General features: G+C 37.7%; 1 protein-coding gene and 1 non-coding gene across 3 annotated transcripts in view; both read left to right on the top strand.

Moving 5' to 3' along the window:
* ITGB8 (integrin subunit beta 8) overlaps window positions 1-25,474 on the top strand; it is an 85,010-nt gene that overhangs the window by 40,599 nt on the left and 18,937 nt on the right. For both annotated transcript variants that reach the window (XM_053553606.1, XM_053553604.1), the window contains 5 exons: window positions 7,405-7,651; window positions 9,550-9,715; window positions 10,275-10,433; window positions 21,227-21,322; window positions 24,309-24,398. In XM_053553606.1, coding sequence (XP_053409581.1) covers window positions 7,422-7,651; window positions 9,550-9,715; window positions 10,275-10,433; window positions 21,227-21,322; window positions 24,309-24,398 — 741 coding nt within the window. In that variant the 5' untranslated portion in view covers window positions 7,405-7,421. The remainder of the gene's footprint in view (window positions 1-7,404; window positions 7,652-9,549; window positions 9,716-10,274; window positions 10,434-21,226; window positions 21,323-24,308; window positions 24,399-25,474) is intronic.
* On the top strand, window positions 5,475-5,542 carry LOC128560597 (small nucleolar RNA SNORD56). Its single transcript, XR_008373078.1, has one exon. It is a non-coding gene; the product is annotated as a small nucleolar RNA SNORD56 (small nucleolar RNA).

The following is a 25,474-nucleotide window of genomic DNA, read 5'->3' as shown; positions in this document are numbered from 1 at the left end:
CTGGCATGTTACATATACTTTATACACTTCAGTGAATTTATCGTACATGTTTTTTGTAGATGTGATGATGTTTCAGTGCTCTGATACTATAGGTTAACAGTTCAAAAGTTGGCACCTGTTTCAGTGCCCAAGACAAGTAATGGTAGTGGTAAGGAGGCAGGAGAAAACTGGATGGGCTTGAGAGAATGTGGGGTAGAATCCCCAGGGGATGGTGATCCATGCACCACTGATGGGCTCTGGGGACTGGCTTAAGAAACTTGATGAGAAAGGGAACCTGCTCCCTGTGGAAGGAGCGGTATTGCATTTAATCCAGGACATCTTAAATGGAGGTAGAGACGCATCTAGGTGAAGATGAAACTTGAGGAAGGTTTGGGACTTGGAGCTACAAGAGAAGCAGGGGACATCAGTAGGAGATGGATGGTAAGGGAAGGCAGTAGGGATGAGAACGTGGGGAGTATGAGTGGGAAGAGAGAAATGCTTAATCCATGTCCATCACTATGGGACTTGATGTTATTCAATTTCCCACTACTATTTAAATTGCTATGTGAAAATTAGCATACTTATCTCTTGCGTGTAAGTCATCTTTGTGAGCTACTTTGTGGCAGAACTATGTTTATATCCCTGCTATGTAGCAAATATTTATTAAATTAAATTGATAATAAGTTCTTCTAAAAAATGAATTAGGACACCAAAGCTATACCAGCTTTTGGGCATGATATATAATGCTACACTTTACCAACTCGAGATATTCGTGTATAGAAATCTGACTCCATGTCTTTCCCACCATGAGAGTGTAGGAGTCAAAGGCTGATATAAAGCATACCCAAGGTAAAAATGCTTGATCTCTAACACTGACTATACTTATAGATTATTCCTTTATTCTTATCAGACTTTCAATGTAGTATCTTTTATGAATTTTTCACTTTTCATGGACATTTCTATTATATCATATACTGAACATATTTCTTTCTTTCTTTTTTCTTTTTTTTTTGCGGTTTTGGGCCAGTTTGAACCCTCCACGTCCGGTATAAGGGGCCAGCGCCCTACTCCTTTGAGCCACAAACATTGCCCTGAACGTATTTCTTAAAGGGTATTGATAATGCCTATATTTTAAATTGAATATTTTAAATGAGATTTAAAAATGACTTTTACTTTTCACTTTTTAAATGATACCTTTTTTCCTTACTTTTACCTACCACCTTGTAAAACAATAATGACAGAAGTAGACTACTGATCCTGGTTGATGTTACCTAAAGACACTGAAATACAAAATTTAGGAAGGTAGGGGCAGTGCCTGTGGCTCAGTGGGTAGGGTGCTGGCCCCATATACTGAGGGTGGAGGGTTTGAACCTGGCCCCGGCCAAACTGCAACAAAAAAATAGCCGGGCATTGTGGCGGGTGCCTGTAGTCCCAGCTACTCCAGAGGCTAAGGCAAGAGAATTACATAAGCCCAGGAGCTGGAGGTTGCTGTGAGCTATGACGTCACAGCACTCTACCGAGGGTGATAAAATGAGACTCTGTCTCTAAAAAAAAGAAAAGAAAAAGAAAAAAAATTTTAGGAAGGTAGAAGAGAGAAAAGAATTCTCTAATTCTCATTCAGAAATGATACAAATATATATGATAAAGATTCATTTACTATATACTTTGCTAACTTAAAAAATGTTTCAAACTTGATTTGTTGTAATATTAAAATAAAACTTTCTTTGATTTAGTGTAGATTTAATACAATTTTTCACATATACGTGACTTTTTTTAAAATTTCAAAATGTGAAACAGAATGTAGAAAAACACTGGAAACCTCATTCTTTCCCTCCACCCCGGCATACATTCCCCCATTTTCTTCCCACAGAAATTTAGAATTGTGCTGCAGTTCGTACCTTGCTGTTTTAAACTAGTCTCATTTGCGGGGACCCTCCTCCTTCCCCTGCTTCTCTTTCTTCCTCTCATAGTTGTCCACATTTTCTCTTGGGTTTGCAATTCCATCGTATGCAGACTGTTTCTGGTTATCTTTTCCTGGTGTCCAGTCACGTGTGTGGCGGCAGCGTATCAGAGGTGCTCGTGACATTAGCTGAGTATTTTAAAAACTCATTCTTGCCACTCCTGATTCTGCACTGTGCAGACCAATCCCCAGGAGTGCCTCTAAGAAGGTTGAAGACTCCCCTCCAAGTCCTCTTTCTCATTCTATGTCACAGATTCTCTTCTTCCCTTTAAAGATAGTAAAAGCGAACAAAGATCTGAGTAGTTAGAGTCTCAAAAGGTATGGGGATGAAGCATGTCTAGGGATAAGGAAGTGACCACAGGGACATTTGGAGACCAGATGATAGTCTTTTTTCTTAGAGAAACTCTATGGAAGCTCTCCCTACACTTTTGGAAAGAACTCCCAGATACTGGCTTCTTCCTGTGGTAAACATGTGGGCCTTTTGAAATGCTGTACCAAAATGTGCTTCAAATATAGTTTAGTTATACAACATCTGTGAGGGACTACACACAGGCCAAACACAGAGGCTTCAGGATGAGGAAACCATTCTTACCCTAATGTTGCTTAGAATCTAATAGAACTAATGGGAATAATTACTAATACACATTAATATTTACTGAATCAAATTCCATGGTAAATATTATACATCGATCATCTCATTTAGTAGCTCTCAGCCTCTAAAAAAAGATAAAGATGCCCAGTCTAGAATCTCGTAATTAGATGGTAAACACTGTAATGGCAGTATGTTCCAGTTGCCATGGAAACACAGAGGCGGGACGCTCAACCCAGTTTAGGGAGGGAGGAACAGAACACTGAATCTTGTCTCAAAGTGGTAATTACATGAAGAAGAGGAGGTTGGGACACCGCAAGCAGAGGGAACATAAGCAGGGCATAGGAGTATGTATTTGTGTGGTGTATATGGGGAATTATAAGCAGTTTTGATTTGCTAGAGCTAAAGATGTAGGTAGAGGTCAAGACGATGGGGTCACTTTAATCTGCCATATTTAGCCTGTGGGGGCATTAGCCATCTGATGGAGAAATACTGGCAAATATTAAGCAGGGAGTGACATAAGCAACTTTTGAGTTTTGAAAACATCAACGCAGTGGGTAGGAGTGCAGAAAATGAGACTACAGAGGTAGGCAAATGAAGAGTTTATGGAAATCATCCAGGCAAGAAACAAAAAGGGAACATATCCTGACACTCTGGCATGCTAGAGAAGTTCATGTGAAACTGCTAACTTGGTGAATAATATGCAAAGAAATTGAAGACTAAACAACAGAATTCTCAACTCTTAAACCATCTGACAGGTGAACAGTAAATATTTGAACTACAATGTTAAAATTAACCCAATTCTGCCTTACGTTGGAATTCTGCATCCATAAAGAAGAAAAGGAGGAAATATTATAGTCAACCCCAAATGATAGTCCGTTATAACTTTCTCACGGTTGGCCTTAACCAATCATCACCGATGTTCATGGGTAAGAATTGACTATTCAATGTAGGACGAAAGGCCTACAATTGGTGAGATAATGTGACTTGAGTTCCAGAAAAGAAAGGAAAATTCCGTAGCTCTGCATCCAGGAGAATTGGGTGATGCTTTAAAGATATTCACATAAACATAAATTCTTACCCATAAAATTCGTGTTTACCTGTATTTCATAAATAGAAAGCTGTTGAAAGGAATGAAGTATGTGTACCCGCAGTAAAGTACATAAACAGGAAAACAGCAGGGGCATCCCCCAAATCATTTCCCACTGTAAAAAAGTAACTTAGGTTACTTTCTGAGACTGATAAAAATACCAGAAATGTAAATAATCATTGCCATTTATTTTCAATACCCCAAACCTTGAAAATACAAGGTTTTTTTGTCTACAGACAAGAGCAGCTATAATTAACATGATGTGAAATTTTAAAAGGGCACTTTGACTAATGTCTTTGATTACTATCCACGATAAATATTAACCCATGCTTCCTTACCTGAAAATATTTGGAGAGTACACTCCAACTCACGTTTACTCTTGTCTATATAAACAAATGCAGTTGACTATAATTTAGTTCATATCTGACAGTTGAGATAGCCTAATTTTAAAGTAATAATAGAAATGTATTGAACATGAAAAATAAAATACTTCAGATAAAATTGCTTTGTAAAGTCATATGTTGCCCCCAAGGGTGAGTGAATGTGGAAGGAAGGTTACTCAGTCTAGGAGGACTCATTCTAAATGGGAAACAGGGACAAGAATGAGGAACAATCAGTTCCGTTTTCTTCCCTCTCCGTTGCTGCCACACTCTTTGTTTTAAACCGTTGGATGTTGCCACTTGGTGAGCCTGCAGGTGCTGCCCCCTTGAGGGCACAGATCAGTGGTCTGTCAGGACAGTTCTGTCACTTTCATGCAGGCACATCCAGTGCCAACTGTATTTCCTATGGAAATAATTCTACAACCACTGAGAAGTGAAGAATTGCCAGAAGAAGAAGACACTGAAATGGGTTATAGGCGATTTCCAAGGTTGCTGTAAGCCCACACGTCATACTCTTTGCCATTTCTCACCTTGTCCAATATAGTTTACCAGTGGTCCTACTTTGACATTACATGAAAACTTTCAGTGGGAGTTTTGACTAGGGACACTTTATTCACATTGCCCTGAAAAGGTATTTTGACTTCCTCTTACTATGGAATGCTGATACCAAGAGAAGTTTTCTCTCTTATATATTGTGATACATTCCAAAGCCAACTTGAGAGCATATTATGGAGAACGTCTCAAACTCCGGGCAAGACACAGTAATCCAAGTTGACTCCTTGAGCTTCCTCCTTAGCAAGCAGAGTAGGATTGAGGTCAGCCTATCTAGAATAACCTACTTGAGTTGACTAATTACAGCTAGAGCCACAGAGAAAGGTCTATGGTCTTGCAGTGTAAAAGTAGAAATTGTTATTATTGTTATGACTAAAAGGCCTGTGTGTGGAAAGAGTCTCTTTTCTCCTTTATTGGAAAGCTCTCTACTGACCCAGGTGGTCTGTGCTACCACAAGAATCTGTGTAATCCAAAATCAAGTCGCAGGCACTAACCCTGACCTTTTGGCCAGGCTTACTCATAGTCCTCTTCTCTGCTGATGTGAGACCACAATTTGCCTACGAGGCTCAGAGCAGCTGGTTTCAGCTGAGGACCTCTGTGTGGGTAGCATTCAGTTGGAGCACCCTGAATACCTAGGCCTCCAGGGACTTTGCCTTGGCTGAAGCTGTACAGACTCTGCATGTTTGCTAAGGTCACCAACCCAGACTTTTGTGGGAGCCCCTGCACAATATGCTGAAGTACTATGATCTAGTCCATCTAGCAGCGACTGTATGAAAGGCATTCGTGTTTAGACAAGCCACCATAAACGACAACGATGCACCAAGTTGAAAGCCACGTGGCCAGTGCCAAAGCCCTTTAGCCATAATCCCAAGTCAACAGTTAAAAACAACAACTATACAGTTTATGGGTTTTTTTTTTTTTTATCTTCAATGATAGCAGTGTTTTTCAACAGCAGTTTGCCTAGTGAGGATTGATATTTTGGGTCTGAAAGAAAAAAAAATGCTAATGCCTATTTTAAGTTTAAGCCCCTGCATATGAACCACACTCCCCAGCTGCGCTCTGTTTCTATTTCTCATTGATCTGGCCCTGCATACCAGTTTCTAATGCTCTCCTGAATTTACTTCTCATGCAAATTGCAGACCACTGCCAAATGGTCAGGCTTTCTGTCACCAGAAGCCCAAAAGCAGAGCAGAATAGTACTAGATCTCTGGAGGCAGCCCAGCTTTTGAAGGGAAAGGGTGAGAGAATGGGCCAGTTTCTTCTAACAAACGTGAGCCAGAAAACCAGGAGTGGTGGCCAGGCATGGTGGCTCACACCTGTATCCCTAGCACTCTGGGAGACTGGGTGGGTGGACTGCCTGAACTCAGGAATTCAAGACCAGCCTGAGCATAAGTGAGACCCCATCTCTATAAAAAATAGAAAAATTACCCAGCTGTGGTGGTGCACACCTATAGCTCCTGCTACTTAGGAGGTTGAAGCAGGAGAATTGTTTGAGCCCAAGAATTTGAGGTTGCTGTAAGCTGTGATGCCACCACACTCAACCAAGGGTGACGAAGTGAAACTCTATCTCAAAAAAGAAAAATAAAGGAAAAGAAAACCAAGAATGTTACTAAAGGTGTTTCCTGCACATAAAGGCAAGTTAGGAATGACTAACCCTTTCTCTCTTAATTATTATTATATATCAGTAAAACTTTATTATTTTGCCGATAGCTAAAAAAAACTGATTTGTGAAATAATTTAAAAGAAAATATTGCTATTTTTATGCTCATGAATACAAAAATATTGTTTGATAAATTAGTGGATTTCTTTAATAAGTAGATCAAGCTACCAAGTATATATACACATTAATGTTTATTTAAAAAAAAAATGTTTTCCGCTCAAAATATTCTCTATGGGCAAATAATTAACAGTATACAAATCATTTTCTTTATTGTTTAAAAGAATGAAGCTTACAAGTGATAAATTGCCTTCATTTACACAGATGACTTTTTACCATATACTTAAAAGTAGAACTGCCAGCCCTGTAGAGGTCTGCAGGGATAACCAGGTCCTGGTGTCAATGTTATAGCAGAGAACTAAATGAAACTGCAGTGCAGACAGTTACCCTTAAGGAGGCGCCTTGTGGGGACCTCTTCTTGCCGGTGGGACCCCTCTTCAGTATATGAATGTCCACTGCGTGTTGGACAGATGCTGTCCTCTCCACTCTCCAGGTCCCTTGTGGCATAGCATGGGGTATGCTTTTAGCCCCCTGGCTTGCTCCTTCTCTCGGCTAACTGATAGGAAGCATCTTAACTAACTCATGATGAAGTACTAATTACCATATTTTGAATAGGTTAATCTAGGACTCAGTACCAGACTTCTTCCATCTCATATGTAAATATGCCTTTACGTGAAAGAAGGCATTTATACCTGTATCCAATCAGAGATTATTTTTCTTACAGTACCTTTCTGGTTTTCCTCAACTCATCCAAAAGCATAGCCACCTCCGGTCTCTTGAGAGACTGGACTTATCAAGAGAGACTGCTTATCAAGGTTACACTGTGCTTTTCTAGCTACTAAGGGCAATGTAGGTTCATATGATGGTGCTCTGTTACATTTATATTGAGCTGGTCCATTTATCATCATCTCTGTTTAGCCTGTAGGCGTGAGAAATGCATTATAGAATTTGGACACTAATTAATTGGTATGATTTTTCAAACTGACTTACAATTATATCAGAATATTTCAAATTTTATTCATTATGTCCAAATTGGTGATAATTGTGCTAGACCCTAAGATGCGACTGACTTATTGACAGCTTATCCTGAAATGTTTAAAATGAAGACTGCGTGATGTTTTTCCTTCTTTGAACTAGGAGCTGAAGTGAGTTTTATGCTGAAAATTCATCCTCTGAAGAAATATCCTGTGGATCTGTATTATTTGGTGGATGTCTCAGCATCGATGCACAATAATATAGAAAAATTAAATTCTGTCGGAAATGACTTATCTAGAAAAATGGCATTTTTCTCCCGTGACTTCCGCCTTGGATTTGGCTCATATGTTGATAAAACAGTTTCACCATATATTAGCATTCACCCTGAAAGGATTCATAATCAGTGCAGGTATCTAATGTTTGATGTGGATAATGCTACATGAATTTTTGTGTCATAAAATCTCACTTTGTTTGTATATAAAGAATTTGCCAAACTTTATATTTTTGTCTTGTGCAGTAAGAATTAAAAATATTTGTGGGGTGGCGCCCAGAGCTCAGTGGGTAAGGCGCCGGCCACATACACCGAGGCTGGCGGGTTCAAGCTCCGCCTGGGCCAGCTAAACAGCAAGGACAACTGCAACAAAAAAAATAGCCAGGCGTTGTGGCCAGCGTCTGTATCCCAGCTACTTGGGAGGCTGAAGCAAGAGAATCGCTTAAGCCCAAGATTTGAGGTTGCTGTGAGCTGTGATGCTACAGAACTCCGTTGAGGGTGACATAGTGAGACTCTGTCTCAAAAAAAAAAAAAGAAAAGAAAAAAGAAAAAAATATTTGTGGAGAAGGTGTGTGTTCCCATCTGAAAACTTCTGAGATTATTTGTAGATTGGGCTTTTTATTTTATATTCGTTAAAATATTATTCGTTCAGTTTTTATTAGTAACTTTGGATAAATCTACCATGATTAGGCTGCTGTGTATATTAATACCCCTTTGGAAATTCTGTATTTCTCCTTTTTGATGGCTCCAAATTTGTTGAACTAAGGTTTGACCACATATTAAAGTATTTACTTTGCCAATACAGCCTCTCTCTCCCCATCACTGTATTGTGACTATGTGTAAGTATGTTGCTTATGATGGACTGCAAAGAAATCTCAACCATCACATGGAGAGTGGGTCATATGATAAAAATTTGAGTGCTTAGGAAGAGCCTTTAAAAAAATCAATTTGGAATCCCGATCCTAAGTAGTACATGCCCAATCGTGAAAGAACTAACTATAAAAATACAAGTTTCTCACACAGTATTGTCATTAGCCTGCTGAATTTTCAGAAAAATAAATCTATATAATTCTTTTAACATAAGACATTTTATTTTTAACATCTTTTCCACTTTTGCAAATTGTTCAGATCGCCTTCTGATACATATTCCATTTCATTGAAATACCTCTGTTATCCTCTCTACCAGAATAGGACTGATTATCTCCTAAGGAAGTTTCATGAACCTGCCCTTTGAACACCTGAGGAATGATTCTTACTTGCTAGAATATAATGGAATTCTCAGAATAATTTTAATGAATTTTGATTGTTTATCAATAATTCTATACCAAGCATCGTTTTAAAAATTTATACAATATTTTTTGAAAGAAGTCAAACAATAATATGATATTTCAACTAAATTCTTCCAAAATATTCCCCCCTCACCCAGTGTGTCTTAGTCATCCCAGGGTCATCTGTAATGAGAAATCACTCCAAGTTCTTATAATCCCCTTAAAAACTTACAATGCAGATTAGCATATTGAAAGCCTTTAGTTGTCCCATATTAAACGTGTTTAGTCTTCATTTTTTTTTTTTTTGTAGAGACAGAGTTTCACTTTATTGCCCTTGGTAGAGTGCTATGGCGTCACACAGCTCACAGCAACCTCCAACTCCTGGGCTTACGCGATTCTCCTGCCTCATCCTCCCGAGTAGCTGGGACTACAGGCGCCCGCCACAACGCCAAGCTATTTTTTTGTTGTTGTTGCAGTTTGGCCGGGGCTGGGTTTGAACCCACCACCTTCGGTATATGGGGCCGGCGCCCTGCTCACTGAGCCACAGGCTCCGCCCTTAGTCTTCATTTTTTTCACACTAAATTCTTTTTGTCCTATTTTCTACTTGCAAGAAAATAGTCACCAATACTGAACTTCTTTCTAATTTTATAAGTACTTATAAAACTTCCTCCCTTTTCACACAACTACACAATTTTACTTTAGTATCATTCTGGAATTTTTAAGGAAGTGCAGCAAAAAAGACTTTGCATTTCTTCTTTTTTCATGTAGCGATTACAATTTAGACTGTATGCCTCCCCACGGGTACATTCACGTCCTGTCTTTGACGGAGAACATCACGGAGTTTGAGAAAGCGGTTCACAGACAGAAGATCTCTGGAAACATAGATACACCAGAAGGAGGCTTCGATGCCATGCTGCAGGCGGCAGTCTGTGAGGTAAGAGGGGTCACAGTATGAAGTGTTTGGTCAGATCTGTTATTTTCTTTTTCATATAAAAGTCGAAACATACCAGAGATGAATCCAGTCTTCTCCTATCTCTTACTCTTCACCAAGGTTGTTTTTTTTTTTTGTTTTCATTTGGTATGTGTTTGGGACAGAGGAGCTAATTTGGGAAGGGGATATAAATAGGAAAAGATAAAAGGGAAAGAATAACTTACTCACATGGAAATTCTTTCCAAAAGGCCTGCTTTGTTAATGCACCACACTCCAAGGAAGAGAGTAGACTGTCATCTACTCACATTAGGTCATCCTACTTTGTAACCTGGCTTAATCTTCCTCCAGTTGAATACTAGAAGACTCTGGCCAGGAATGTGTGTGCCCAGATGACTGTGGGAAAATAGAAGATGTTCACATAAAAGTTAATTTAGCATTGTACTTATGCACATTATTCTAGCCTGACATATGTTCACCAACTCGAATGTAATGTTTACTTGAGGTAGAGACCACAGACAGATCTATGTTATTGTACAAAGGCTAATTACATGTTTATTTTAAGAGTCATATTGGATGGCGAAAGGAAGCCAAAAGATTGCTGCTGGTGATGACAGATCAGACATCTCATCTTGCTCTCGATAGCAAATTGGCAGGCATAGTGGTACCCAATGACGGAAACTGCCATCTGAAGAATAATGTCTACGTCAAATCCACAACCATGGTAATGTAGCAATAGCCCTTTCATAGCTACCACTTTTTTGATTAAAGTACAAGTTTGAATTGGCAGTTCAGTTGTTCTAGTACCGAGAAATTGCTTTAAAAATGCAAGATAGAGAACCGGGATAGGCCATGAAAGAGAATTTGTGGAGCAATGCAATCTATAAATGCTGATCATTAAAATATTTGGCTAAGATACTTTGACAACTTTTAGTGGCTTAACCTCTGATGAGCCACAAAACACTGTATGGTTTTTGAAAACAAAAATGATATGAAAGCTGGGTTTCAATGCAACTGATGCAATTCAAGGACCCTGAAAGGAGACACAAGTATGCCTTTGCTTTGTCCCAATAAACATACTAAGGCATCGCTGTAAAAAAGGTGTATTTGACCTGAAAACACCTCACACTACAATAGGTAGAAACTGAATAGAGACTGGGGAGGGGAAAGTGAAATGAGGCAAAGTCTCTACTTTGTAGTTCTGTCTGCAACTTGTCTATGTTTAGCCTCTTTTTAGGTACCTGGGTTGTTTCCTGAGGGTTCAGCTTGTGTAAGCTCTGAATCATACGTTTAAATACAATCTTCTAGAACCTCGTCTTCACTGGCATTAAATGTGAAAAATCAACAGCACAAAGCATCATTTGTTTCTGATGTTGACACCTGCTTATATGTTCTTCCAAATGTCAAAACAGAAGGTCTCGAACTTTCTTAGTTCATGGGACCCTAGTGTTTCAGTGTTGTTTTTTTCCTCACGGCGCCCTAGGCCAAAAGATATACCTGAGTTCTGTTTTTTAAGTAATTAGATGCAAAAACTTACCTACTTATGTCATAACAATCTAGTAGCCAGTTGGAAAAGTAATACCAATAAATCAAATATATAGAGATATATTTGTCAGTTTTAGTAAGTAACTTATTAATGGAAACTCCCTAAACTTTGTAATCAGATTGGCTATGACTACCCTCTTTTTCTGTTCTACGCTGATTTTTGAGTTGACTAACTTGGCAAAGATGTGATGTCACTTAAAGAAACAGAGCCAATTGCGATCTTAAAACTGTGAATTACTTTAAACTAGTAGTTCGTGGGTTCCTGATGTATATTGAGTATCATTGTGTTGTCTTTGAAAATAGGAACTCTTTTGTGCCACTCTTAAGAGTATCTAAAGTACCTCACACACAGTTTGGGAACCATTGTGTGAGAAGCGTATAAGTTATGCTGAAAGTTGTGTCATTCTCATATGTAAATTTTAAATAGACCTTCAGTTAATCTGGAGCACCCCTCCAGACTTGTCTGTCAAAAGTCTGACAAGTCTGGAGGGACAGATGTACCCATATTATCACATAAAACAAGTCCAACCCTTGGTTAGTTCAGTTTTTGAAAGTAGTCTCAAAATAAAGGTAACTAAAGTTTGAATTTAAAAGTTTAAGACTTAGAGTTAGTCCTATGGTGTTTTCATCTTTGCTAATTGTTTTTTACTCAGACTCACTTCACGTTGGCAGACCCACCTGCTTAGTCACGTCTTATCTATTCTTCCTTCTATTTAGCCTCTTTTGGTCAGACATAGAATTCTAATTTATTTATTGTGGAGTGGAGGAGGAAAAAGGAGGAAATATTCTATTGTGAGACAAAGAGATGCTTTTTTTTTTAAGGAAGGAATAACAATGACATTATTCTCAAATTGCGTTATTCTTTTGAAGTTTTGCCAAGTTGCTGAAATCATCTTTCCACAACCGAATGTGAAAGGATGCTGTTGCTCATCTAGGGAGGATTCCCGAGCAAAGATACGCTGTCATAATTTTAGATATATACCATGTCATAAAACTTCACAGAAATAAATTTTAATTCTAGTGGAATGTAGATAGCCCTTAGGTTCTTAGGATATCAGGAAATTGAATAATACATCTAGAACTTTTTTCACCTTCTTGATCATTGTTCCATTTATTTAAAGGAATGACCCTTCCACATGTCACCCGTATGGTGTTTTTGTTGGTATCTGAGAAGAATATTTTTATTTCAATTACCCTATCTCAATTTTTTTTTTTTTTTGAGACAGAGTCACAAGCTGTTGCCCTGGGTAGAGTGCTGTGGCATCACAGCTCACAGCAACCTCCAACTCTTGGGCAACACTTCTTGCACTCAGCCTCCCAAGTAGCTGGGAATACAAGCACCCACCACAATGTCCGGCTATTTTTTGGTTGTAGTTGTTATTGTTTGGCAGGCTGGGCTGGATTCGAACCTGCCAGCCCTCGGTCAATGTTTTAAGTGATCCTCTTCCTAAGAATTTTCATTCCCTTTATTTCTAGGGACACTGCCCTAAAACAAAAGAAGTGGAAAGCATTTTGATTGATCGCTTAGCCATGTGTTTATGTACACAAGATGTGCTTTTGCTGTGAAACCTGTAAGGCTACCTTGACCTTGACACTAAGCATTATTTTTCTGCCCATTTTAAAATGATCTCTATCCCCTTCTCTTTGGCCATTAGGAAGGAATTTTTTTATTTTGTATAACACAAGTAATCCAACACTTTGTTTCTTGGCTTTATCTCCAGCAGCCAAAATGCCAGTAATGTTGAGCAGTATCTGAGCTCCTTGATTCAAGATTCTTTTTCTTTTATTTATAAAAGGAAATAATTGATAAAAGACCTTTTATATGTCTTAAGTTACCTGGAGCAGAGTTATTTCTATTGCTGGTACACATAGTTACTTCCCAAAGGTCATTATGAACCCCGGCTTTTGAGTATATGGTCACTAACAACATTGTAGCAAATTCTTTGCCCACAGTTTCAAGTTTTATCTTTACAACAACTCCATAGGGCAGTCATAATTATCCTTCTTTTTCAAAGAGAAGGACTGAAGGTCAGAAAAGTTAAATCAGTTTACTGCAGAGCTGGGGCCAACCCAACCCAATCTTAAATAAAAATTCTGTATTCTTAACCAGTTTGCCACAGTATTTCAACTGAAAAGTAAAAAATAAAAAATAGAGAATGGATGTTCTTTGTGTAATTTCTACTCTAATGTTCTGGGTACTGCCTGACTCATGGACTACAACCCAGATGACTTGACTTACATAAATTACAAAACAGTATATAATCTAAAATAACTTACATTTGCACATTGTTCGTATTAGCATATGGCCCTTCGCAAATGATGTCACACTGTTGAATAAAATACACTTTCCACTGATTTCTCTTCAAAATCAAGTGCTGGAATAAAAAACTTTGAGTAGTAATGTAGTTTTGTGATTTACCCAGTAAATATGACAATTCAAAGTATGGCATTCTTTCTATAATGATAGATGTTATTACGAAAGTTATTAATGGTGTAGGCAATAGGTTATTAATACCGAAGGCCTGGAATTTCACCCTTTCTCCCCACCCTGCTCCACTAGAGTTATTTCCAACCTCAGTCAGGCCTGCCAGAAACTATTCGCCCCGCCCTTGGCAGAAGCCAAGAATAGCACCAAGATCTTTTGTAAGAATGAAAGGAGACCCAGGAGCAAGGGTGTGGAGGTCACCCGATGAACCTCATCAATGGGATTTTCAGATGGCTGTGTGACTCACAGCTCTGAATAGAGAGATTCAACAGGCAGGATCCTACCGTCCCGTACTGCCTGTGCTGGTACAGGCGATGTATTCTGAGTATTTGCTGGGTCAGGCTTGGTATTTTTCCACACAGCTATTTCTTGGGCCCCATTACAGGATGGTCTTTATCACTCCACCTTGAAATTTCTGCACTACTGTCCTCCTAGTTCACGCCTTTCCCTGAAGCCTCATTTGGGTAGACAGGTTGCCAAATGGATCAGCATTTTAGAGTATTGAGAGAGAAGTGCAGAAGGCATCTTGGGCATTGCTGAAGAGTTTTGCTTCCTTGTGGCTAAAATCAACACAGTACCTCTTTTCAAGAAATTTTAACATGTCCTTGACTTTGAGTATGCCATTTAGGAAGCTCTCTTTTTACCATGAATCTCAACTACATAGAATTATATCCAATTTTTCCAGAACTGCAGATGAAGAGAGCTTAAAAAGACACTAAACTAATTAAATTCATAATTTTACTGCCTAAGTTGACAAACTTTCATAAAGTTAATACATTTATTTTACTGCTCCACTTTGTTTCAGGAAGGAATATTTTCAATGTCTGGAAAGCACTGAAAACTAATGTCAATATTGGACATAATCCCATTTAAGGAGATAAGTGTCATCTTTTAGTTAAGAGACTTGTTAGTATTTTTGCTGCTCTGTGACTAAGAAGTAGCCTCCTCAACTTCAGAAAGCAGTGTGTCTCTTTTTTCTGCTTTTCAGCTTTTTTGTCTAGAGCACATATTAATAAAAATGCTAATTCATTGAACATCTATTTTGTACCAGGCACAGAATGCAACAAAAAGGATTTTAGTCAATTTTCAGTTTTAATAAAAATGTTACAGGCAATCCCTGGGTTACTATCGTAAGTACAAGTTATATGTAAGTCAAATGTTTATAACCTGGGGAATGCCTGTATTACATCTTGTGGGGCTTTTAAAAGTTATTAAAACACCTGATTTCAGCTTGCAATTTGCCAAACTTTCTGTTTTAAATTACAAACATTGTGAGACTATTTCAATAGTCATTTTATGAGAAACCTACTTAGAATGAATCTCATATTCTCAAAAACATGGCCAGGAAACAATATTTAGCTGGAATTTTTTTTTAATTGAAAGCAAAAGTTGCATGTAGAAATCACCTGTGCCAGGCTCAGACTTGTCTGTCTCTGCTTACATAGAGCCTCTGGAATTAGATAAAATGATGGCTTATAAAAATGATGCAATAGAAATCAAATTTGATAAAAGTGTTTATGGAATGGAATGTTCTGATAAATGAGGTGTGTTGGCTAAACTGTATTTTTCTTGTTGCCACTCTTATTGGAAAGCTTTCAAAAATTATCTGTCCATTCCTGCTTCAGTGACTAAAGTATTATGATTATCATGTACACCACGTTTACAGAGGACACAAACGCAAACACATCTGGGGCCAGGGACGAAGGGTAAATAAGTGAGGCAGGTAAAGCAAGGTATATCAAGAGCACATCCAGCCTTTAGTAATGGCCCCTGTGTTTTACTGAGCAGTTTTCTATTAATAACTGTCTTTTCTTAAGCAATCTTATGGGGTCTGTTCCTTTACACTCATGCAGTGCCATCCTGTGTCCCAGTAAGGATGTAGATATTGCTTTACTTCTATTTTATAAATGAGGGTAGAGCAGCAGAAATACGCATATATAAAGGAATCAGACCCTTAGCTGCAGTAACACACACCCACACAGCAGGGCCTGTAGGAGACACCAGGCAGTGTGACCTCAGGACATGAGCCCCTCCTCACCATTAATACAAGCTTAGTACATAGTGATTACAGAAAGGTAGGTCAAAGCCCTCACATCTTTTTTTTTCTTTCTTTTCTTTTTGTTTTTGTTTCAGTTTGGCCAAGGGCTGTGTCTGAACCTGCCACCCTTGGTACAGGGGGCCAGCGCCTCCCCACACCTTTTAACCTATTTGATCTTCATCATAATTCTGAGAAGTAGATACTAGTATTTATACATATGGAAACTTAGATCCCAGAAAGGTTAAGACAGCCCCCAGTGTCACAGAGCGAGTGATTGCAAAGCCATGAGTTGAAGCCCCCAGTGAGAGCCCCTACAGGGGGTGTGGCTCTCAGGTGGAGAGGTTTTGCCCTCCAGGGGACATTTTCATATCTTCAGACATTTTGGTTGTCACTTGTGGAAAGAGTGCTACTGGAAGCTATTGGGTAGAAGCCTGGGGTGCTAATAATCATCCTAAGATGCTCAGGACAGCCCCCTTCCTACAAGAAGCACCCAGCCAAAAATGTCGATGCACCACTGTTAAGAATCCCTGGTCTGTGCAGTTACCATGGTACAACCATGTGGATAGAACATCAGCCACTGAAATAGTGTGGACTGACTTTAAACGCATCATTCAAAGTTTTATCTTAAATGAATCCCAGCTATCTGATTTTTTCCATGCTGTTTTTTTTCCTTAAAAAGAAAAGTCTAAAAGCTAATCCAAATAACTGAACATTTTAGTTAACTAAGTTGCTGGGTTTTTATATCTTGTTAGAATATTAAGTACTGCAGATTTTATTTGTAAAACTTTTTATTTGGAGTTTCACTTTTGAAAAGAAAATCTTAGACGTTTTTGTCTGCCTAGATATATGCATTATTAAAATTCCACCGTACATCTCTACACGGTTTTGTCTTTAACGGAAATTGCTCCCAGTGAATCCCTTAGCTCCTCTTTCTTCTGACACTATAAGTTACTTCCCACGGCCTTAATTGCTTAGCAGCTGCCTGGCCAGATCGCTCTCCTTCTCCCTTATGCCCCTGAAATGCCTGTTACCTTTATTAATTACTTTCAGAGTTTACAGAGATATGTAAGGGGTTAGGGAGAGGGGGAGATAGATTTCAGGAGCAATGATGTCACCAGAAAGGGCCAGCTGGCTGAGAGGGAGTGTGTTCTCCTGTTAGTGAAATAAAAGACATAAAAGATAAAATACTTCAAAGGTAGGGTGCTTCCTGAAGGAGAGGGGAGGGGCTTTGACAACAGCCATCAATCCAAAGGTCTCCTGTCAACAGTGGTTTATTTAAATATCTGTTATACATTTGTGACTTTCAAAAATCTGTCTTGAGGTACTAGGAATTTTCTTTTAAAACAGGCTTTTCTCTAGAACTCAAAAAATATGGTCTTTTAAGCTTAAAAGTTCAACTGACCTTCTTAGTAAGCTTCTGACCAAAGTAAAACTTTCTGTATGTAAATTTTGTGTACTTTTGGTCAGTGTGATTTCCTGTTTGGGGGAAGGAAAGAGATTAGAAAGGCTCCAAAAACTGCTTACATTTCAGGCTGTTCTTTAAATATTGATATTAAGTGAATTAAGTATAAGCTGGTTAAAAATCTCTGGATTAAAACCCCGTATAGCTAAGGCAGTTCTTAGTAATAAAAACAAAGCCGGGGCATCACTGTACCAGATTTTAGGCTGTACTACAAGGCCATAGTATTCAAGACAGCATGGTACTGGCACAAAAATAGAGCATAGATATTTGGAATTGAATAGAAACCCAGGAAATGAAACCAACAACTTATAATCACCTAATCTTCAATAAACCAAACAAGAATGTACTTTGGGGGAAAGACTCCCTATTCTATAAATGGTGCTGGGAGAACTGGATAGCCACATGTAAAAGACTGAAACTGAACCGCACCTTTCTCCAACCAAAAAAAATGATTCAAGATGGATAAAGAACCTAAATTTAAGGCATAGAACAATAAAAATCCTCAAAGAAAGCATAGGAAAATCACTAGAAGATATTGGCCTGGGGAAAGACTTTATGAAGAAATTTGCTATGGCAATTGCAACAACAACAAAAATGGGACTTCATTAAACTGAAAATCTTCTGTACAGCTAAGGAGACAACAACCAAAGCAAATCGACAACCTACACTATGGGAAAGGATTTTTGCATATTTTGAATCAGACAGAAGCTTAATAACTAGGACCTATAGAGAACTTAAATTAATCCACATGAAAAAAAGCCAACAATCCCATACATTAATGGGGAAGAGAGATGAACAGAACCTTCTCTAAAGAAGACAGATGAATGGCTAGCAAACATATGAAAAAATGCTTATCATCCCTAATTATCAGAGAAATGCAAATCAAAAGCACCGTGAGTTATCATCTAACCCCAGCAGGAATAGTCCATATCACAAAAATCTCAAAACTGCCAATGCTGGTGCGAATGTAGAGATAAAGGAACACTTTTACACTGCTGGTGGGACTGCAAACAAAAACAACCTTTTTGGAAAGAAGTATGGAGAAACCTTAAAGAACTCAACCTAGACTTCCTGGTTGATCCTACAATCCCATTACTGGGCATCTACCCAGAAGGAAAACAAAAAAAACTTCTATTATAAAGACACTTGTACTAGACTGTTTATTGCAGTTCAGTTTATAATCACTAAAATGTGAAAACAGCCTAAATGCCCCCAACCCAGGAATGGATTGGCAAGCTGTGGTATATGTATACCATGGAATACTATTCAGCCATTAAAAAAATTGGAGATTTTGTAGCATTTGTATTAACCTGGATGGAGGTGGAACACATTATTCTTAGTGAAGCATCACAGGAATGGAGATGCATGAAGCAAAGTATTCAACTTTGATATGAGGACAATTAATGACATGGTGGCGGTGAGGTAAGAGGAGAGCAGACAGAGAAGGAGGGAGGGAAAGGAAGAAAACAAAGAAAAGAAAAGAAAGTAGTGACTAATTCTCACATAAATTGGATTTACTTTTGACCAAAGTACATTATTTGAACAATAATTTTTAATTCAACTTATTAATATTTTGTTTAGGATATTGCCCTCATTTGTAAGTGAAATATGTTTATAATTTCCCTTTATACTAATATATTATTCCAATTTTAATATCAGGTATATCCAGATGAAGTAGAATGAATTTGAAGTATTTCTTCTTTTTCTATTGTCCATAAGCTTTGGCATGATCTGTTTGTTGAAATTATCTTCTATTTTTATTTATAAAAATAAATATTCTCTATTTTTTGAGAATTTGGAACAAAAAATAAAAAGTTAACTGACGACTCCATACTGAAACTCAGAGTCAAAGCATTCTATGATAGAAATACTTTTATCTGACAATGTGAATGTTACTTTTTTGCATTATTATTATTATTATTGCTCAATGTTTCATTACAGCAATCATCTGATTTCTTTTCCAAATGTATTTATCTTTGTTCCTTCTTTATGAGTTTTTTTGTTTCTAGTCCTTATCTTAAACATTGTTATTGTTATTAAATTTTAAGCCTCTTTGATTTTGTGAAAGCAAAAAGTGGAAACCAAATAAACACATGTATATATAGAGAGAAAATTAAAAAAAAAAACCTATGGATTAAATTGTCTTTAAAATATGAATAGTTGTAAAAATTAAAAAGGGTTGGTGCTTGGCAAGCTGTGATATTTTTGTTTGTACATGCAAAAATGTTTGAAAAGTAATTGTTGCTGTTAAAATAAATTCCCAGTACAGCTAGATTTATCTTACCTTTATTTATTTTTGTTAATTCACTAGCATTGTGCAAACTGTCCTAAACCTATTTTATGATTGTGTATTTTTGTTAGAAATAAGAAATAAGAATTTAGCTGCCAGAATTTATATTTTGGAATTTTTTTTGTATTACTTTAAACTTGCATGCTTAAGCATAGCTCTGGGTAAAACTTTTTCTTACCAAACCCATGTGGTAATATTTTTAAGCCTCATAAATTGGTTTCATATCATATTTAAATGCAACTCACAAAAATTTTTTTTCTATCACAGAAATTATAGCCAATATATAAAGAAAAAGATATTTCTCATGGCTTCTCATGTTAGTGACAATATTTTTAAACACAAGGTATAGCCTTCTCAGATATATATGAGAAGAGATACACATATATATATGAATTAAATATGAGTCACAGAACTTATACTATAAGTAAACTAGTTAATTTAGTTCTTCTACTAAGTTCATATAGTTGCCAAAACACAGAAATATTAATCAAGATGATTTAACTAATTTTTCATTTAAAGAAAACACAATTAGCATTGGAGGGTGCACTGGAAAGCAATAACGATGGCGTAATTTGAACTTGAATCATGTGATACTAATGAGGCTCAGTCACATAGTCTCTGGCTCAGGCAATTAGGTACCAACCAACAGGCAGAGACCACTGCAGATGGAGTTTGACATCTTCTCTCTGATAGGTGTCTACTTATGAACTTGTTTGAGACAATCACTTTAATTTCTAGAAGAGCATATGTAGAAAGAAAATTTACCAATACTATATCTAACCATGTAACTTTAAATAGCAATTTCTGTAATTGTCAGATTTCCCATATTTTCTAAACTAAATTGTGTTTCTGTTTTCCTATTCATAACTAGTTTTCTCACGACCACAAAGGATATCACAACTGGCTCTACATAAGTTTTACTGTTCAAAGTAAAACAGGTTTAAGATTAAGTATAACGATAAGAGAAAGACCCATTCTTTGCATAAGCAGTTGGAAATACAAATGATAATTGCTGTAGTTTTTAGCACCTACTGTATGCGAGAAGCTACATTAAATAGTTCACATACTATTTCTCTACTATCTTTTAATCTTGCCAGTCATCATGGAAGGTTGATATCATTCAAATGTTACAGGGGATGTAACTAAGAATTTTTGTCATAAAGTGACACACTTGAGATTTGAGTAGAGGGTTTTCTGTTTCTAAAGAGAGTTTATGCTATATCATGTTATATGGCAAATATGTATGTGGTTGCATATGTCTGTACATGGGTGTTTATAGGTATATATGTACACATGCATACATTTGCGTTTTAACAGTTGTGACTAAATTTTGTCTCAGAATGTGATTGTCATTAATGTGTCTCTATTGGTGAATTTTAAATTATATTTCAATGATATCACTTTGAGTCCAACATTAATTTAAAGAGATGCTGATCACTCTTCATACTATGTTCAATTCAGCCCTCTTCATTTTCCTAAGTTACAAGTTTTTATGGTCATTGTTTCATAAAATATCCTTAATACATTGACACTGATATTATTTTTGCAAAGATTTAAAATGTCTCTTGTTAAATCTACAATTCCTTCCAAGGAATTTTTATGTAAGTCATACAACTTACTTCATAATAGATGTTTGCATATGTGTGGGGCTGAGCTACTAAATTTCACTCCCTTGTTTGTTTCATTTTCCATTACAGGAACATCCCTCACTAGGCCAACTTTCAGAAAAATTAATAGACAACAATATTAATGTCATTTTTGCAGTTCAAGGGAAACAATTTCATTGGTATAAGGTACGTTAATCCTCAAAATATAAAAATAAAGTATTGCATTGATAGTTGAAATAAGGATACTTTTTAGAGATGAAGATTAGGATTCTGGAATTATACTTTATACCATCTTACTAGCTAAAGTATACTTTATACTATATTAATTTAAAAGTTATATGTAAATTCTATTTAGGTTTGTAACACCTAGAACCAAGTGTGGACACTAAATGATGTTTGAGAATTGTATTCAATACATGTGGGACAGCCTAATATTTACGGTAATGCAAAAGTTGAGAATAATGAAGACTTTTATCGGGTGAAAGGCAAATCATGTTCCAACTCTACCTTTGATGTCCAGAGTCCTGCTTATATTCTGGTACATAGGCACATCCTTATAGTAGATTAAAGTTAGAGGCCAAGGCAGGAAGAAAGCTTGAGACCAGGAATTTGAGACCAGCCTGGACAATGTAGTGAGACCCCCATTTCCATAAAACATGTTAAAAAGTAGCCAGGCGTGGTGATGCACACACCATGTGGTTGTAGGTACACTGGAGGCTGAAGGGGAAGGATCACTTGAGCTCAGAAGTCCAAGGCTACAGTGAGCTATGATTGTGGCACTGCACTCTAGCCTGAGCAACACAGTGATACCCTTTCTCGGAAAAACAAAACAAAACAAAAAAAGTTGGAGATATCAGCTTAATCTCCAATAGCACCGACACATCAAGCTTTGGTCTAGGTCATCCAATAAAAGGACCAAAAGGAGCCACAGAGATGCCAAGCCAGTCAGCCTTCATGTGCAGGATCTACAATCTTGGTGAAGTCTGGAGTCCTTTGGGACAGATGGGACCCACTAGCAGAGCAGGCTTTTGGCCACTGTGTCATTCTGGAGTGTCAGGGATCCACCAGCATGGAACTGCACCTCTGAGACCCTCCTGCAGCTTTCTTTGTAGTCTTGTAGGCTCTCTGTGCCCAGAAACTCTCTTTTCAACAGAAATAGGGCTAACGCCCAAATTAAATGGCCAAAACCACTTTATTAACAATAGTAACAGCTTCTACTTTTTGGATACTCAACTCTTGTCAGGCACTGAATGAACTAATCCTCTTAGCAACTCATCATAACGAGGGCAGTCTTATTAATATGTGCCCATGTTAGAGATAAGGAACCACATTGTGGGAGGTTGAATACTTATCCAAAGTTTTCTAACAGCCAAAATTCTGTGCTCCGAATTTCTGAGCTTCATGGCTGACTTTTAAATACTGTGCTTCTTTTTATAGTATTTGCTTCTTTTTTTGTCTACTGTTTATCATTTCTTGATAGTGTTGTTGGTTCTAGAAGATTCTCTCTATTTCTTTTAAAATTTGCCACTGACTGAGAAACCCTTTGACCAGGTTTATTAGTAATTGAATTATGCACAAAGTAAGAATCAACAGGCTCTGAAACCTGGTGAGCTCAGGCGTGAGACCCCTGGGTGCTCTTGTATTCATTTGCAGGAATCTTTGTTATTAGTCACCTTCTGTCAGGATGTGACAGCCTCATAGATGATTTCCCAAATTCATTCATTCTCCACCTGGCTGCCAGGATGATCCATTGAAATCACAAGCGTGACCACAGAACTCCCTTGAGCAAAGTGTTCCAGTGACACCCTGTAAATTGGAGGACTGAGTCTCCAAGCAGCACCTGAGGACATCTGGTCTCTGCTTGCCTCTCTGGTCTCACTCCGCACTGCTTCCTGCTTGGCATCTGTTCCTCCAGCATGCTTCTAATCCTCCTGTGCACATGCTCACCAGGCTGTTTCTTTCCTCTGTGTCTTTGCTCTGACTTCCTACCCCCATGCCTGGGAGCCCTTCTCTCTCATTGCTTGATTAACTCTTACACATTCTTTGAGCGGGAGTTCATAAGTCACCTCCTCCAGGATAACAGCCCTTGATGACCTTCCTCACCTTTCATTCCAATGCTTGCCAAGTACCCCTCTCATTCAGGTCTGTGCCTATCTCTGTTGATTCACTTGTACAGTGTTTTGTGAAATTGTCATTTATATGGTATGTGATACTCAAAGATGGAACTATGTGGCCTAGTGATTTAGTATCTCTAAAATGGTATACAGTAGGTATTCAATAAAAGTTTTGATATATGAATTTTAAAAATCCTTAAGCAATACATTTTCCCTAAGGCTTGAGGTACCAAGTTGTCTAATAGTGGCTGGTGTACAATAGGAACTTAATTATAACTGTGAATAGGAAAATGTGTGAACAATGGATTTCAAGACTTTTCATAATCTGATTCCTTATAAATATTCACTCTTCATTCTAGTCAGACTAGCTTCTTCTCTGTTAATTGCATCATCTACAAGTTGGTTAGACCTTTAAGCCTTTTCTCCTTCTCATTTTCTCCCCAGGAATATGTAGTCTTCTCCATAATTATTAAGCGCCATTCATCAGGAACATCTTCTACTTGTTAACTATGATTTTTCCCCCTCAGGCTGGCCCTGCATGCTTTAAAGTTCATTCTATGGAACAGCAGTTCTGTAGAATATTTATAAATGTTACATGAGAAAAAAGTTTGGTAACTGAAGAAGTACTGGGAAATGTTACATTAAGTAAAGTTAAATCCTTTGCAAATTACAGGCCTACTCTGAACCTTTTAATTTGCAAATGTGCCTTTTGAGTCTCTAAGTGGAAGAAACCATATGCAAGACTTCCCAAGCTTATTTTGGAAACCTTTTCAGGTTCTAAATTTCTGGGGGCTGTGTTCCATAGAAGATACTTCCAGAGATCTAAATTTTGATTGTTTTTTTAAGTCATTGTGTACAGTAAATTCAAGATGCGCGGGCACACACGCACACATCAACATATGTGCACATGCTACCATTTCAGGCATAGGAACCTGCCCTATTAGGTCGCTTATCCTTTAAACACAGAAATGTTTAATCTGTTGATTATGAAACCATTGTCTACTATTGTCATAATTTAAATGATTTATTATTTAAATTGCTACTAATATGTTTTGTAGGACCTTCTACCCCTTTTGCCGGGTACCATTGCTCGTGAAATAGAATCAAAGGCTGCAAATCTCAATAATTTGGTAGTAGAAGCCTATCAGGTATGTATATATTATGCAAATTTTTTTTTAGAGACAGAGTCTCTCACTTTGTCACCTTCAGTAGAGTACTGTGGCATCACAGCTCACAGCAACCTCCAGCTCTTGGGCTTAGGTGATTCTCTTGACTCAGTCTCCTAAGTAGCTAGTACTACAGGTGCCCGCCACAACGCCCAGCTATTTTTTTTGTTGCAGTTTGGCCAGGGCCAAACCCCCCACCACCTTTAGTATATGGGGCTGGCGCCCTACTCACTGAGCCACAGATGCCACCCTATACAAATTGTTTAAAAGAAACTTTTAACCACAATTTCTATGGCAAGGTACAAGCTAGTGCCATATCATGTTGAGAAGAGGGGCACAAAGAGCATTAGGTTAGCAATAAGGAACTGTGAGTTTAGCTGGCTCTATCACTAAATAGCCATGGTATCTTGAGAAAGTCACTTTCCATGCCTCACTTGTCTCTAAGAATAAACTAAGATTGGGCTAGAAGCTATCGAAATTTTCTTCCAAATCCAATGCTCAGAAAGTCATCAAATCATGGCTATACTTTATTACCAAAAAATTTTATAAGTTCCTGTGCCATAAAGTAAGAAATCCACCATTATTTAAAGCAATAATCTGCCAGGGACAATGAACTATCTAGGACAGAAGGATTAGTAAGAGACCTCTATTGGGAGTATCACTTGATTGTTCAACCAGTTATTTTACCACTTTTATCAAAATAGTCTGATTAAAAGAATCATCTTAATGTACATATGATTTTGTTGAACTGATGACTTTTTGTCAGTCCTGTGAAAAGTGGATGTGTAAGTGCAAGGCATTTAAGAAAACACCTGCTTTCTCACCTGGTTCGTTTCTAGATATGATAATCTCTGTTTATACATTGCAGGAATCGTGACTTTTAACTTTCGTACCACTAAGATCCATCACTTTCCATACATGACCTCATTTAATCCTCACACCTGACCTAGAAGGCAGGTGTTAGTACTCTCGTTATATGAGACTCAGAGAAGTTAAATTAACCAAAGATTGCCCAGCTAATCATCAGGAAAAGCAGGATCAGAAGCCAGGTGTTCTCA

Source organism: Nycticebus coucang, chromosome 11 (genome assembly GCF_027406575.1).
Source record: "Nycticebus coucang isolate mNycCou1 chromosome 11, mNycCou1.pri, whole genome shotgun sequence".
Lineage (NCBI taxonomy): Eukaryota > Metazoa > Chordata > Mammalia > Primates > Lorisidae > Nycticebus > Nycticebus coucang.
This window is presented reverse-complemented; position numbering and strand designations above follow the sequence as displayed.